General features: G+C 44.5%; 1 protein-coding gene across 7 annotated transcripts in view; it reads left to right on the forward strand.

The window, feature by feature from the left end:
• MOCOS (molybdenum cofactor sulfurase) overlaps positions 1 to 12,837 on the forward strand; it is a 57,162-nt gene extending 44,325 nt beyond the window's left edge. For 5 of the 7 annotated variants that reach the window (XM_027068786.2, XM_053206682.1, XM_053206684.1 and 2 more), the window contains 4 exons: positions 1,307 to 1,412; positions 5,271 to 5,409; positions 10,698 to 10,802; positions 12,643 to 12,837. In XM_027068786.2, coding sequence (XP_026924587.1) covers positions 1,307 to 1,412; positions 5,271 to 5,409; positions 10,698 to 10,802; positions 12,643 to 12,795 — 503 coding nt within the window. In that variant the 3' untranslated portion in view covers positions 12,796 to 12,837. Of the gene's footprint in view, positions 1 to 1,306; positions 1,413 to 5,270; positions 5,410 to 5,730; positions 7,108 to 10,697; positions 10,803 to 12,642 lie in introns of those variants that run through there. The other 2 variants (XM_053206685.1, XM_053206687.1) reach the window with 2 other exon arrangements.
• The last annotated feature ends 2,899 nt before the right edge of the window (positions 12,838 to 15,736 follow it).

Genomic DNA, 15,736 nt, shown 5'->3' on the forward strand with positions numbered 1-15,736 from the left:
ACATTTGCAAGTAGAGGATCTGAAAAGCAATTGTCTTAAAAGTATCCATTCTTGTGTGTGCTGGGTTCCACGCATTTGGTTCGGAGACAGCTCACTAGGCTTTGGCCCAGCTGACACTTTTTCTCAACATCTCCCGTGAAGACAGCACCGGCCTCCCAACGAATGGTCTGACAGAAAGTGCTGGCAGTTCTGGGCACGCTTGATATTTTCTTTCGCTGGCTTTTCCCCCTTCTAGTAGTTTTAAAACTCGTATTAGTTATTTCTGAAGTCAATATCACACACTTGCCTAAGGACAAAAGACAGCTTTCCCTGGCCGGACTCAGACCTTCCTGGGCCTGTGGCTCTCATCAAGGTCCCGCTTTCCACCATCTTGGGGAAGCTCCCTATCCCTGCCTCCCTCTCACTTCTCCTTCTCTAAATGTTGCCTCCCGGTCTTCTTTGCTGGGGACAATTTCACTTGGGCATTTTATTATTATTATTTTTTCCAGATTATTAACAGCTCATTTTCTATTTCTGAGAGGTTTAAGCAATGCTTAGAACATTTTTATTATTTCCAGGCCACCATTTTTTTTTTCCCTTATAGAAATCGTCTCTCCTTTTTAAAAATGCAAGCCAATGGAAGCAGGATTCGTTTGCATGCCGAGAAAGCAATTCTTCTTTTTAATTTATTTAAACTTTTTTTATTGAGGTATACGTGACATAAAACACTATATTAGTTTCAGACGTACAGCATAACGATTTGGTATTTGTATGTATTGAGAAATGGCCACCACAATAAATCTGGTTAACATCTGTCACCATACACAGTTAAATTTTTTTTCTTGTGATGAGAACTTTTAAGATTTATTCTCTTAGCAACTTTCAAATATGCAGTACAATGTTATTAAGTATAGTCACCACGGTGTACATTACCTCCTCCTGATGTATTTATTTCATAACTGAAGCTTGTATCTTTTGACTCCATCCTGTATCCATCCTGCCCTCCCCCACCCCCTGCCTCTGTTCACCACCAGTCTGTTCTCTGTGTCTATGAGCTTGTTTTGTTTGTTTGTTTTGGATTCCACATATAAGTGAGATCATATGGCATTTCTGTCTGACTTATTTCATTTAGTATACTGCCCTCAGGGTCTATCCATGTTGTCACAAATGGCAAGATTTCATTCTTTTTTATGGCTGAATAATTTATATAGATAGATAGATAGATAGATATAGATAGATATACATATATATGTACATTATGTGTGTGTGTGCGTGTCTGTGTGTGTGTATTTAGCAACTTCTTTTAAAAATACCCCATCACTTTTAGATCAATCTGCTGGTTCAACAGCCACCCTTTCTCTGGTGAATGAAGCACAGTATTTGCTGATAAATAGACCCAGCGTTTTGGAGCTTCAGCAGCAATTAAATGCCAGGTAAGATCCTTTGCCTTGGGAATAGCAGGCAGGTGTAACCACTTGACTCTGAGGGTGAGCCTTGCACCTGCCTGGGGAGTCGTGGAGTGCAGACGAGAGACTGAGGCCCCAAGAAGTTACAAAGCCCTTTGGGTCCAGCTCCCATGTCTCTCTTGATGACTTCATGATGTTTAGCGAACCCCAACTCTCATTTTTAATCATTCCATTTCTTAGCATTTGCTTTAATGGAATTGAACTTGACCCAGTTTCATTGCCCCTCCTCCCACCGCCCCCTGTTCCCTAGGAGCCTTGCCCTATTTCCATAATCATTTTGAGTGAAAAGGGTGGTTATGAAAGCTTTTAAAGTTGTAACTGTAGATATTATATGTTTGTATCAGCAGACAGAACCGAGAGCGCTGGCTGCTCACTTCCACCCGAGGTGCTGCTAAGGGCCCTGACGTATTAGCGGGTCAGCTCCAGAAAGAGTTAGTTCAACCCCCTTCATTGTATTTAGAGGAAATTGAAGTCCCAAGGGAATCAGACTATTAGGGCAAAAAATGGCCCCACTGTTATGTGACAGCTGTGTCCGGCTGCTTATTCCTAGTCCACAGGCCAGGAGCGGTGTGCACACGCCCGTCACCGTGAGCCAGGTATCCTGTGACTCTTACGTGCCTTGTGGTCTTGGGCACATGTGTGCACACTCAGAAACACGTACAAAGGTAGCTTAATAAAAATAACAAAGATGGGCTGTTTGTAGTGATTCCTGTTTGTAGTCATTGGCAAAAACGTGCAACAGAGTTCCCTGGCCATGGCCTCGCTCGCTCTCCTTGGGTCTAGAAGTATGGTGCAGCTTCATGGTCCCTGGGTGTTCACTGAGCTATCCCGGCATCAAGTGACACTCCTCCTCAGGGACCCAGAGCCCTGGAGAGAGCAGGTCAGTGGTTTTCTAGGGTTCTTTGTGTGGAAAAAATAGGAGGGGGAGACCGGCTTGCTGCAATCCTGGTTCCTACCAGGAGGGGACCGTGTTTCCTACTGGTGTCTGAGCGCAGGGCTGACAAGCAGGCAGTGGGTGTGACAGGTTAAGTGGACCAGCCTGTGCCTTGTGCCTGGGAGGGCCGCTGGGGGCTGTGGTTGCTGTATCTCTGTTCTACTTTCAAATTTGATGGACTCTATAGTGTATATGCTGATCATATCTTTTTTAAAAAATTTATATCCAAGTTAGTTAGCATGTAGTGCAATAACGGTTTCGGGAGTAGAATCCCCTGATTCATCCCCTACATAGAACACCCAGTGCTCATCCCAACAAGTGTCCTCCTTAATGCCCCTTCAGCCATTTAGCTCAACCCCCACCCACAACCCTTCCAGCAACCCTCAGTGTGTTCTCTATATTTAAGAGTCTCTTACGTTTTGTCCCCCTCCCTGTTTTTATATTATTTTTGCTTCCCTTCCCTTGTGTTCATCTGTTTTGTATCTTAAATTCCACAAGAGTGGAATCATATGATATTTGTCATTCTCTAATTTCGCTTAGCATAATACCCTCTAGTCCATCCACATCGTTGCAAATGGCAAGATTTTATTCTTTTTGATTGCTGAGTAATACTCCATTGTGTGTGTGTGTATGTATGTATATATATATATATATATATATACCACATCTTCTTTGTCCATTCATCTGTTGATGGACATTTGGGCTCTTTCCACACTTTGGCTCTTGTCAAAAGAGCTGCTAGAAACGTTGGGGTGCATGTGTCCCTTTGAAACAACACACCTGTGTCCCTTGGATAAATACCTAGTAGTGCAATTGCTGGGTCGTAGGGTAGTTCTATTTTTAACTTTTTGAGGAATCTCCATACTGTTTTCTCGAGTGGCTCCACTAGCTGACATTCCCACCAGTGGTGCAAAATAGATCCTCTTTCTCTGCATCCTCACCAACATCTGTTGTTGCCTGAGTTGTTAATGTTAGCCCTTCTGACAGGTGTGAGGTGGTATCTCATTGTGGTTTTGGTGTGTATTTCCCTGATGATGACCATAATATCTTTTGAACATAAAACTTTCCCTTTTACAAAACACAAAGGGAACGTTTGTAACTTGGAGGCTAAATCCAGAATCCAAGGATTTTAGGACTGGAAAGTGCTAGCCCTCTCATTTCAGATGAAGAAACTGTAGTTCTCATTGCTTATGGGAGTTGCACGTAGTGCTGAAACTAGACTTGGTTATCCTGGTCCCGGCTTTGCACTCACCAGCCCCTGCTGGAAGGGGATTGGGATATTACAGCCTTGTCCTCCACCAGGGCTTTTCAGCTCTGTTTCCTGGGAAAATTCCAGGTGTACTTTGGGACTACCCCATCCCCCAACTTAAAAAAATTTTTCTTTGTTGAAGCACAACAAAGCACAAAAATTATAAGTACATATCTCAATTAATTTTTACATATATATATATATATATATATATATACACACACCCATGTACCACTGCCCAGACCAATTAGAGAACATCTCTAGTACGCCAGAAACCTTCTTCGTATGCCCTGTCAGTCAGTCCAACAGAAGATCACCACTATTCTGACTTCTTTTATCATCGATCATTTCGCTTGTTCTTGAACCCAATATAACGGGATCACACAATGTGTTCTTTTGTTGACGTTTTCAGATGCTTTATTAAAAAAAAATTTTTTTTACATTTATTTATTTTTGAGAGACAGAGAGAGACAGAGCACAAGTGGAAGAGGGGCAGGGAGAGAAGGAGACACAGAATCCAAAGCAGGCTCCAGGCTCCGAGTGGTCAGCATAGAGCCTGACGTGGGGCTTGAACTCACAAACTGAGAGATCATGACCTGAGCCGAAGTCAGACACTCAGCTGACTGAGCCACCCAGGTGCCCCTCAGATCCTTTATTTTTCGTTCTTTTTCCCTTTAGTGCATGGAGGTGCAGAAAGCCATTTTATGGGACCTCACGGCCATAAACCAAAATCTTAAACAAGAATTACAAAAATAGTGAATGCTCATTAAAACTGCAAATAGTACAGAAGTTAGCAAGTAAATTTGTTTTTATGGAGATAAAGTTGACATACAACATTATATTAGTTTCAGGTGTACAATAGCATGATTCGTTATTTGTACATAGTGAGAAACAATCACTACAATAAGTCTGGTTAACATCTGTCACCCTATATAGTTACAAATTTTTTTTCGTGTGATGAGAACTTATAAGATGTACTCTCTTAGCAACTTTCAAATATGCAGTACGGTATTAACGACTATAGTCATCGCACTGCACGTTACATCCCCATGATGTATTTATTTTATAACTGGAAGTTTGTGCCTTTTGGCCCCCTTCACCCATTTTGCCCGCTCCCACCCCTGCCTCTGGTAACCACCAGTCAGTTCTCTGTAGAAAATCAATACTAAAACCTCCCATGTGTACGCATTGTTGCTTTATGGCGTACTCATATCCAAAAACAAAGTAGGCGCTCTTGGAACATCTTAGGTCCTTGGTAGTTAAGCCTGTTGACACTCCTTAAGCGCCTTGTCCAGACGCGCGATGTAGAACTGGTCTTTTCGTAGAAGTTTGTTCATTTGACTCCTGTTCCCTTGGTTTCCAGAGTCCTTTGTCTCTTCTGCTAAGATCTACTTACTCTTTGCACTTCCTCTTGTGGGCCTGTCCATGGAGATGGGATCATCTCCCGTGGAACACCATCAAGGTCTGCCTAACGGATGCGTGTCTGCTGGTCTTACACTCGTGGTAGAAGCTGGTTCTGATCATCTAGGCTTAGGCCTGAGAACAGTTGATGAAGTCAGGCATCAAGGGCTAGAAATGTTGAATAATTGTGCCTCCATTGTCTACTCTTCCCACTACCCCCCTTTTGGCATGTCTTAAACAGTGATGCGAATGGAAAGGAGGAATTATTCCCGATGAAAGAACTCATCTCACGTTTCCGTGCCAATATTATTACCAGTGGAACAAGCCCTTTTGAAGAAGAGACGTGGGATGAGATTTCAGTCGGTTCCTTGCGTTTCCAGGTGAGTCAGGGATGTTCAGTTATCCTCCCTCAAGGGTTGCCGATGGAGACTGACCTCCATCTGTGGCCAGGATGGTGGCCTGGCCGGTGGCAGGTGGGAATCCCCTGTCTGTCTTTGACTCTGACCCGCAAAGCCTCAGCTAGGGGGTTTGTGACATCTGCATTCTGGGACTCCCCTTGGAAGGATCCATCTCTTATTCCCTACGAAGGTGTCAGCAGTCAGTTGCCCGTGGGACAGAGAGAAGGTGCTCCTACAGGTGGTCAGGGCTCAGTGCCGCCTCCATCTCATAATTATGTTTGGGCTTAAACTGTGTTTTCTTAGAATGCTTGTGTCTATGGGAACATTCTCCTCCTGGAACCTGTTGCACTTTCTTGATGTCTGGTGCTGGTGGAGGAGGACCCAGATGTCTAGTGGTCCCTCAGTGTCCGTGGCCACCACTCTACCTTCTTCCCACGCCCTGGCTTCCTGCCTTGCTGGCCTTTGTGGAGGAGCTTACAGTCAGAGAGGTGAAGCTGCCCCCTGCCCTCTCTCCCCAGGCTCCGGCTCCCCAAACAGTGCTGTGGGCTTGAAAAAATGTGAGAGAGCCTTAGGCTAAAACCTACATTCTTCCTTGGAGACAACAGGGCTCCTGAGACCTGATCCCTCTGACCTCTCTAGCCCTCCCGTTGCCTGCCACACCATCCGTCTCTACATTTCCTAAACACGCCAAGCTTCCTGTCTCAGCGTGTCCCTTCTGCTTGGCGTGTTCTTCCTGCAGCCACTTCAGGGTCTCCACTCAGATGGCACCTCCTTGGGAAGGTCAGGCTCTTAAGCATAGCACCTGCTTATTCCTTCAGAGCACACGAGGGTGGGGACTAGTATGTTTTGTTCAGCTGTACCTCTAGGGCCCAGAACAGTCTTGGCCCAGAGTCAGTGCTCAATAACCATCGAGAGAATGAATGGACAGGAAAGATAAGGAATAGCTAGGGACAGAAGGATGGGTCATCTGCACAGAATGTCCTTGGTACTTTAGTGGGGGATGATATTATCTTAATAGTAATATTATTAATCTTGGTATTCACCGTCTACCTTGGGGCTATCTTGTGTCCCGGCTCTGCACTTGGAAGGAACACCACTGTGGTATCCAGAAAAGCAGCAGGCATTCATTTAAATCTTCCTGGAAGAATGGTGGAGGTCTAGGGTTGTGGACGGCACTTAAATTTCACGGCATGAAGAAGTCCCAAAGAATTTTTTTTATCCACTTACCTCCCCAAACCTCCTCTTATCCTGGCAGCTTTTCTTCCTTGAAAAAACAATCTCTTCTCTCCCAGACATTGACGCCCACAGGCCTCTCTCTGGCACCAGCCCTCCTGCTGTTCCTCCTCACCCCTGCATCTGACTTACTCTTCTCTTCCTCATTTCCTGTTTCTCTGTCCCTGCTGTGTCTTTAAAACACTTGCTCTTATGTATCCTGCCTGATGCAGAGTAGGTATTAATACCTGTTGTTTGATAAATGGAGAGAAGGAGGAAGAAAAGGAAGAAAGGGAGAGGAGAGAGAAGGAACTAGAATGAGCTTATTGTCGCTGTCAGACAATTCTGACACTGTTGTCACTTGGCAACAATAGCATCTGCAGTTTGTCAGCTACCTGGGGCCATAAATACAAGGAAGATTCTTTAAGAAATTTTTCTGAGATGTTCTGCTCTCCTTCATTTTTATTAAAAAATTTAAAAATATTTATTTTTGAGAGAGAGAGAGAGAGCACGAGGAGGAGAGGGGCAGAGAGAGGGAGACACAAAATCTGAAACAGGCTCCAGTCTCTGAGCTGTCAGCACAGAGCCCAACGTGGGGCTCGAACTCATGGACCGCGAGATCATGACCTGAGCTGAAGTTGGCCGCTTAACCAACTGAGCCACCCAGGCATCCCAATGCTTTGTTTTCTTTAGATCAGTGTTCTTAATAAACATTCATTAGTAAAAGTTAAAATATGCCTGCCCTTTGGCCTAATCATCTCACTTATAGAAATCTAGTCCATAAAATACACCTGTACAAGTATGCAGAGTTCTATTACAAGTTTATTTATTGTAATGCTTTTAGAAATATGAAAAATTGAGGGGCACCTGGGTGGCTCAGTTGGTTAGGCTTCCGACTTTGGCTCAGGTCATGATCTCACAGCCCATGAGTTTGAGCCCCGCGTCAGGCTCTGTGCTGACAGCTTAGAGCCTGGGCTGCTTCAGATTGTGTCCCCCCTCTCTCTCTGCTCCTCCCCCACTCGTGCTCTGTCTTGCTCTGTCTCTCAAAAATAAATGTTAAAAAAAAAAGTTTGCAAACCAGGAGCCCCCAAACCAAAACATGAAATATGAAAAATTGGAGGCCATCAGAAATATCCATAAAAGGGAGATTGTTTAAATAAATTATGCTATATTCATACAGTGTAGTCCTGTGCAGGCACTAAAAAGTGTGAACTATAGTTAGTACTATGCCTTGCAAAAACTAAATGCTTAAAAGATGTTTGCCGATGATAATACTCAGGCTGAGGCTGTTGCAATGCAAAAAGACTTAGCACATTTCTTTTAGAAAGTCATTTTTCACTGGGTATCATCAAATCATAAAAACTTTTATACCTGTTGGCTTTATAGTCTCATTTAGAGAGGTCAAACCCCCCCCCCCAAGTTTTAAATCTCTTTTAGAAATTCATTTTTCACTGGCTATCATCAAATCATAAAAACTTTTATACCCGTTGGCTTTATAATCTCATTTAGAGAGATCAAACCCCCTCCCCCCAAGTTTTAAACAGCAAATAGGGTTATGTGGATTAAGACCTTCACTGCAAAATTATTAACAGCTAAGAATTAGAAACCGGCTAGTAGAACTTGGCTTCATAGAACATCACCCCACAGGAATGCCAGGCCATCATGAAAATCTCAAGCCCAAGGATGAGGTAGGTAGTCTCTGTGTATAGACATGGAGGGCGCCCAGTGTGTATTGTGGAGTAATGAAATCAGGGAAGACACCCCGCGGCCTCTGAGAGCTCTGGGAGTGTGTTGCACGGGTGCATGTGTGGTTGTGTCCAGCTCCGAGCTGCAGTCTGGAAGGATCTATAGCCACATCAGCAGCACTTGCCTCTCAAGACAGCGAGGGAGGCCACTGCTGAGTGCTTTCTCTTTAAACCTTTTTTAAATGTTTATTTATTTTGGGGGGAGAGAGAGGAGGGGGGGCAGAGCGCAAGTGGGGAGGGGCAGAGAGAGGGAGACACAGAATCCAAAGCAGGCTCCAGGCTCTGAGCTGTCAGCACAGAGACTAACTCAGGGTTTGAATTCACGAACCGCGAGACTGTGACCTGAGCCTAGGTCAGACGCTTAACTGACTGAGTCACCCAGGCACCCTGAGTGCTTTCTTTTTTTAACTTTTTTTTCAACGTTTTTTATTTATTTTTGGGACAGAGAGAGACAGAGCATGAACGGGGGAGGGGCAGAGAGAGAGGGAGACACAGAATCGGAAACAGGCTCCAGGCTCCGAGCCATCAGCCCAGAGCCTGACGCGGGGCTCGAACTCACGGACCGCGAGATCGTGACCTGGCTGAAGTCGGAGGCTTAACCGACTGCGACTGCGCCACCCAGGCGCCCCTCTTTTTTTAACTCTTAAAGCTGCTCTGTATAGTTTGAGTTATTTTTAAAGAACATGTATACTAGTAAACAATTTTTTTTAAATGCCAATGGATGAGAGGGCTAGAGAAAAATGCTTAAAAAAGGATGATGTTTTAAGAAAATTGATTTCTTTGCCTTGGTGTTTGAAAAAAGTGTCTGGAAAATATTTTTCCCTCTGCCAGCTTGAGAAACTTTTAAGAGAGCCTTTTGGCCAAAGCGACAGGAGTTTTACATGAAGTGCTATCTGTCAGGTGGCAGCTGGGGCCCAGGCCCAGGGCTGGTGGGAAGTCCATTCTGTGGGACATAGCTCTGCAGGGCCAGAGGGAGCCTGGCCTGGGAATCATAGTTTTCTAGGCAGAGGAGGTAGCGTGTTCTGTACTTGCTCTTGGAGGGCTTAGTGTTCTATCTTGAGGCAGTCTTTTTCCATCTCAGACATTCTCATGCACAAGAATCCTGGGAGTGGCATCCTAGAAATAGTGTCTGGAATCCTCACCAAATCAAGCGAAGGGGCTGAGTGAGGCAATGAGGCCTGGAGAGGTCATAGGTCTGCTCAGTGTCAAGGCCAGTGCTGGGCAGAGCCCTGTACAGCACAGCCCAGCTGCTTGCGGAGGCCTGGGAGCCTTGACTTTGGTGCTACCTTGAGGTTGTATTTCCATTGGTTTAAGGTCCACCAGCCAGAAGGCGAGTGCTAGGAACAGGCCAAGACACATCCAGATTTAGCCGTTTCTAGCTTCAGTGCGTACTTGGTGTTTGCCCCCAAGTGAGCAGAGGAGCAAATGTGAAAATCAAGTCCCTTCGCCGTTTTTATAGGTGCAACAAAAGCAGTGTCTCGTCACTGCTAAGCTGCAGGCTTTCTTGTTTTGTGTTAACATTTGTGGGAGATTTTTCTCGCTACAGAGCAAGTCTTGCTCGTGGCAGACCAACAGGATGACCCCTGTTAAGAAGCTGTGTGTGTGTGTGTGTGTGTGTGTGTGTGTGTGTATGTGTGAATACACATGTAATTTTCTTTCCTGCTTATTTCACTTATAAAAATAAGTATTTACCATTTAAAACCCTTTATAGATTAATTTTAATACCTGCACGATATATTCATATACCTGTAGTGTAGCCATTGTTCTCTACTATTTGATGTTTAAGATGCTCTCAGGTTTCCCCGATCACAAACAACATGAGAAAGATTGTACACGAACCTGTGTTTGTACTTGGGGTTCTTTTCTTGAGTGAAATTCCTAGTAGCGAAGTTTCTGGGTCAAAGGACACGGACACAGTAAGGTTCTTTCTGATGAGTCAGTGCTGGGCCCGTGGGTGTTTATCTTCTCCTAGTTCACCCTCCAACCAGTTAGTTCTTTTCTTCCTGGGAGAATCTCCAAGATTCTCTGATAACCATCCGAGATTCACAACAACTCTTTTCTTTGTCTACAAAGCCCGGAAGCAGCAGTCTTTCAGTTGATGAACAAACATGGATGATCCCCCAGGACTGTGTGAGGAGCGGCTGCTTTCTGGCTCCTAGCAGTCAGAGCAGAGTAGTGAGCGTTGCTGTGTGAGTGGGCCCAGAGAACACCTCTGACAACCGGTCCTCCTGAACCCAGATTCCTCCCTGCACTGGCAGAAGCGTCTGGCCACTTTCACGGCAACGCTGTCTTTTCCCTTCTCGCCCCCTCTAGGTTTTAGGTCCTTGTCACAGATGCCAGATGATTTGCATCAACCAGCAAACTGGGCAGCGAAACCAAAATGTTTTCCAAAAGCTTTCTGAGAGTCGTGCGAGAAAAGTAAGCATGATTGCAAACTGTGACACCTGTTTTAAGATCCCGTTTTGTTTTTTAAATTTATTTATTTATTTGGGGGGGGGGGCAGAGAGAGAGAGAGAGAGAGAATCCCAAGCAGAGCCTTTGGCGGGGCTCAAATTCATGAAACAGTGAGATCATCACTTGAGCCCAAACCAAGTTAGACGCATAACTGACTGAATCACCCAGGTGCCCCTAAGATCCTATTTTAAGATCCTGGCTTGTTATCTACACCCGAACTGTAGTTCTGAGTAATAACGGTGTGTAAGTTTGAGAAGTGCGGAGACATTCTGAGGCTGATCGGCTACCATTAAGGTTCTGATCTCATCCATGGCACCATCTTAGGTTTCTTTTCCATCCATTTTCTTACTTTTTGGGGGTCTTATGTGTATTTTTGATGCTCTCAAATTTTGTTGAAGAGACACAGGGTTTAAATAAGAAATAAGTAAATAAGCCAAGTAATTTTATTGTCTCGATCATTATTTTCTTCACCACAGGTGTCTCATGAGAGTAAAATGCCCTGTGGTGAATAGAGTAATCGCATAGGCAGATTCAGTAAATTTCACTCTGAGAAGGCTGTAAATCATCTTCTTGAAGGTTAGAATGACTAGGTGTGGTTTTTGTGGATTCCAGGTTATAGAAACTGAATTTCTAACAGACTGATTCTTTAGGAAGATTTATGTCCAGGCTAGGGCTTTCTGGTTTTGTTTGCAAGGAGTTCTAGGAAGTCCGGTAAGCAATCAAGGTTGCATGGAACATTTCTTGAAAATTAACTGAATTAACATAAATATTCAATATCTCTCCAACAATAAATTAGAAGGTAAACTCATGGTAAAATGTTCCACATCGTTTCCCATGTTTCTCCAAACCAGGGTTTCGTTTCACAGCATTTAATTGCCACAGTCTCCCTGAAGACACGGGGTAGATATGGTTTTCACTTGAGTGTTTTGTCAACATGTCTGTTCGCTCAGCTGAGGCAGGCCGTGTCACCTGAGGGTGTGAGGACCTTGAATCTGTGCCATGCAGGTTGCAGAGGACAGGGGATGGGTGTGCACAAATACTATGATGCACGGAAGGAAATCACTGTACTTCTGAGAACCACTGTAACTCTCTTGTGCACACACCTTTCATTTTTTAAAAAATATTTTGGAATAATTTTAGATTCACGGATAAATTGCAAAGAGAGTACAGAAAGTTCCTGTGTACCCTTCTCCCGCATGTGCACACATCTTAAGGAATTAATTTGGCCTCAGCCCCTAGCCTGGGTCGTGGAACATGGGGGCACCCAGCTGATGTTATCACAGGAATGAACAGATCTGGGAGTGCATCACATGCTCCAGGGAGTTCTTACTGACTCACTCGCATTGATGGCAAACTCTGAGTAGACTCACACAGCTCTTTATTTTGGGCCTTCCATTTCTGTTCCAGAGAGTTTGGAGAACTTAACCTACATCACAACAACAACAACAAAATCACCTCAGAGAAAATGCAGAATTTTGCTATTACTTTCACAAAATAGTTTTTACATCAGGGAACAGAGCAGAAATTGGCCTGGTCGTGGTCAGAAGCAGAGAGCAGGACACAAGCCCTCCTACCAGAAGCTCAGGGTATATAGGAAGGAGAAAAACAGGTGTGTGGAGGGGGACTGTCGGGAAAGAACATTATACATGACAATCTTTGTCTGAAACTGGGATTCTTGTTTCCCACTACATCCTAGTACCTGTGTTTAAAGATCTGACTTGATTTTAGTTGATCATTATTATTTATAAAATTATTTCAACTGCTAAAATAATCTGGCTCGTTGTTGCCGCTGTCTTGTTCACAGGTGAACTTTGGAGTGTACCTGATGCACACATCTTTGGATTTTTCTTCCCCAGCTTTCCTGTCTGTAGGATCTCAGGTGCTCCCTGTGTTGAAAGAAAACACAGAACACCATGAGCTACCTGCTTCCACGAAACATCAGGATGTTATCTCCTAAAAAGTATTTTCAGTGTAAATTAAAATTTCTCTTTTACACCTATGTCTGCTATAATTCACGCTGGCACATGGCTCGATAGAACAAGGAGAGTTCTCTTCGGGGGGTAGGGGAACTCTCGTTGGCCGCCTCTAACTTCCACTCTCCACGTGTGCACTGGCCAAGCTCATGAGGGCAGTTTTGGGCCCTCTGTGCTTTCCACAGCTGTGCTGCACCCAGCAAGGTTCCCATATGCGTTTGAAGTAGGATTATTTATTTTATTTTATTTATTTTATTTTATTTTATTTATTATTTCTTTTTTGAAGTATGATAATTTTAATTAGGTGAGGGTTTTTTTTCCAGTTATAATTCTCTCTCTTTATTCTATCACTATTAAAAAAAATTTTTTTTAACATTTATTTATTATTGAGAGAGAGAGACAGAGCATGAGCAGGGGAGGGACAGAGACAGGAAGACACAGAATCTGAAGCGGGCTCCAGGCTCTGAGCTGTTAGCACAGAGCCTGACGCGGGGCTCGAACTCATGAACCACGAGATCGTGACCTGGGCTGAAGTGGGAAGCTCAGCTGACTGAGCCACCCAGGTGCCCCATCACTATCTTTTTAAATTTAAGTGTAGTTGACACACAGTGTTAGTTTCGGGTGTACAGCATAGGGACTCACTACGTCTACATGTTCTACTATGCTCACAAGTGTACCTAACACCCGTCACTGTAAAAAGCTATTACAGTACCATCAACTATATTCCCTATGCTGTACCTTTTATCCCAGTGACTTCTTTCTTTCCATAACTGGAAGTAATTAGGTGAGATCTTTAACGACGCTCCCTGGGAATGCTGAACCTCCATTTTGCCATTTTCCCACATGGTTACTTTGTCTTTAGAAAGAATCTCTAGTGCTTGTCCATCCCTCTATAATGAGGGTGGGAGCTTGTGTCCAGTGATCTTGAGGGAATGAGAATGTGCCCCTTTCCTCTCGTGGACATAGAGGAGGCGGGCTGATGAGTTGTGGTCACGTTCTTTCGGGGAGATTTGACCAGGATATTTATGTGTTGAGCAAAGGCACAGGCTGGCAACCTCCCCCTCCTTCCTTCCTATCCCGGCTCACTTCTCCTCTCCCGCGTTGGGTTGATGTTCTGGGGGGTGCTCATGAGCCCGAGGCCACACTCAGTGACTGCGGTGCTCTCTGAGCAATCATGCTCCCTCGACAAGCCCACCGGGCCATATCAGCCCACCCACTGACCGAGCCACCCAGTCTCCAAATCCCAGTTCAGAGAGGAACTTTGGAGGTTCAGGGGTCCCTTCCCTACCACCTCTGACCCTGCTCCTGCAGCCTCCAGTTGAATACGTCCAGTGATGGAAAGCTCACTCTCTAATGAAGCTACCTATCCCTCTGAATTGTTGAAAAGCTCCTCCCTGTATTGAGCTTGTCTCTGCCTCCCCATGACGTCCGGCCATGGGTCTCATCCTGTCATATATAGCCGTGTGGAGCAAGCATGACATCCTCCTATGTCCGCTCTGCTCAAGTCCTTCTGAAGCATGGAGTCCACATGGGAGCCCCAGGTCCTTGCTAAGGCCCTCAGCACCTCCCACCTGGATTGTTCATGAGTGCAATCACCTCTTCCCCAAACTCCTGCCCACCACTGCCCACAGTGTCTTCCTAAAGCCAGTGTCCTGCTTCTCCTTCCTGCCCAGTTGTCTGCGTATCAGGCTCAGGTTTCCCTGCCTCACTTACTCAGATCCCTTGGTTAGGGGTCGGTTTCTTCCATTATATCATTTGCAGAACTTTGTGATGCTTTCAGTACTATGTGGGGTTTGAAAGATGTTTTCAGCACTATGTGGGGTTTGAACACTTGACTCTGTTCTTCAGGGTTTGCTGGGACAGAGCCATGCCCTCGCACTCTCATTTTGCATGCAGAGTTAGGTGTAAACACTGACTTTCCGGGTGTTCCCTTCATGGTTCTTGTAGCTGGGGGAGAGATTCTCTTCTGCATGCCTTGGGGTAAGTATCAAAACTATGAGGAAGGTGGTGGTGTTGACTTCTTCCCACTGAGACTCAGCCTTGTGGGAACAACGAGGGGGCAGGTGGTGATTCCTTCCTCCTGTTGAAAGATATCCATCCACTTGCTTTTTATTCAATATGTGCCATTCAGCCTCTAGGTAAGGCTATAGAAATGCAAGAAACAGAACAGGCATTCAACGATCTCACCACAGAAACAAAAGCAAGGGGAGGAAGACAGACCAGTACATACTCAGGTGTTATGAGGAATGTTTCAAAACCATGCTACCAAAGATGTCCTTTGGTGAGAAGATTCTAGAAGGGTCACAAGTACACTCAAATATTCCTGGATATTAGTGCCCCGTGTTATAGTTTGACTTCTAGGCTGAGATAGATGACCTGCATTCCAGGTCATGCAGGCTTACTTCTTTAGAATTTGTCCCTCCATACGCGTTCCATATTTGGTTTTATCTAAGTGAAAATAGAATAGCATATTTATAACTGTATTGTGAACACCCCATGTTGGAAAGGGCCTAAATGTCAGGAGAATGGATATAAGGTGGTAGTGGAAAGTGAAGGGATTAGAACTACATGGGTCAGCATGGGTGACCACGGTGTTGAGAGAAAGAGGCAAGTTGCAGAATTCATGTGGTAACATTGAAGGTCAAAGATGAAAAAAAAAAAACAAACAGACCAAGCAGAAAACTCCTATACTTTGCCTTAGGGGTACATGCATATGCAGTAAAAGTATAAAGAAATAGAATGATAAATTATGCATTTTGAGGGTGAGGTACTGGAAATAGGGAAGGTATATAGGGGCATTGACTCTGTTGGGAAGGTCTTATTTCTTAAGCTATAGGATAATAGATGCATAGGAATTAGTTGTGGTATTCTTTATATCTTTTCAAATGACTTAAATGTTTAATAATAATTAAAGAAAAGTTTTCA

The sequence above is a fragment of the Acinonyx jubatus genome, chromosome D3, assembly GCF_027475565.1.
Source record: "Acinonyx jubatus isolate Ajub_Pintada_27869175 chromosome D3, VMU_Ajub_asm_v1.0, whole genome shotgun sequence".
In the NCBI taxonomy this organism is placed as follows: Eukaryota; Metazoa; Chordata; class Mammalia; order Carnivora; family Felidae; genus Acinonyx; species Acinonyx jubatus.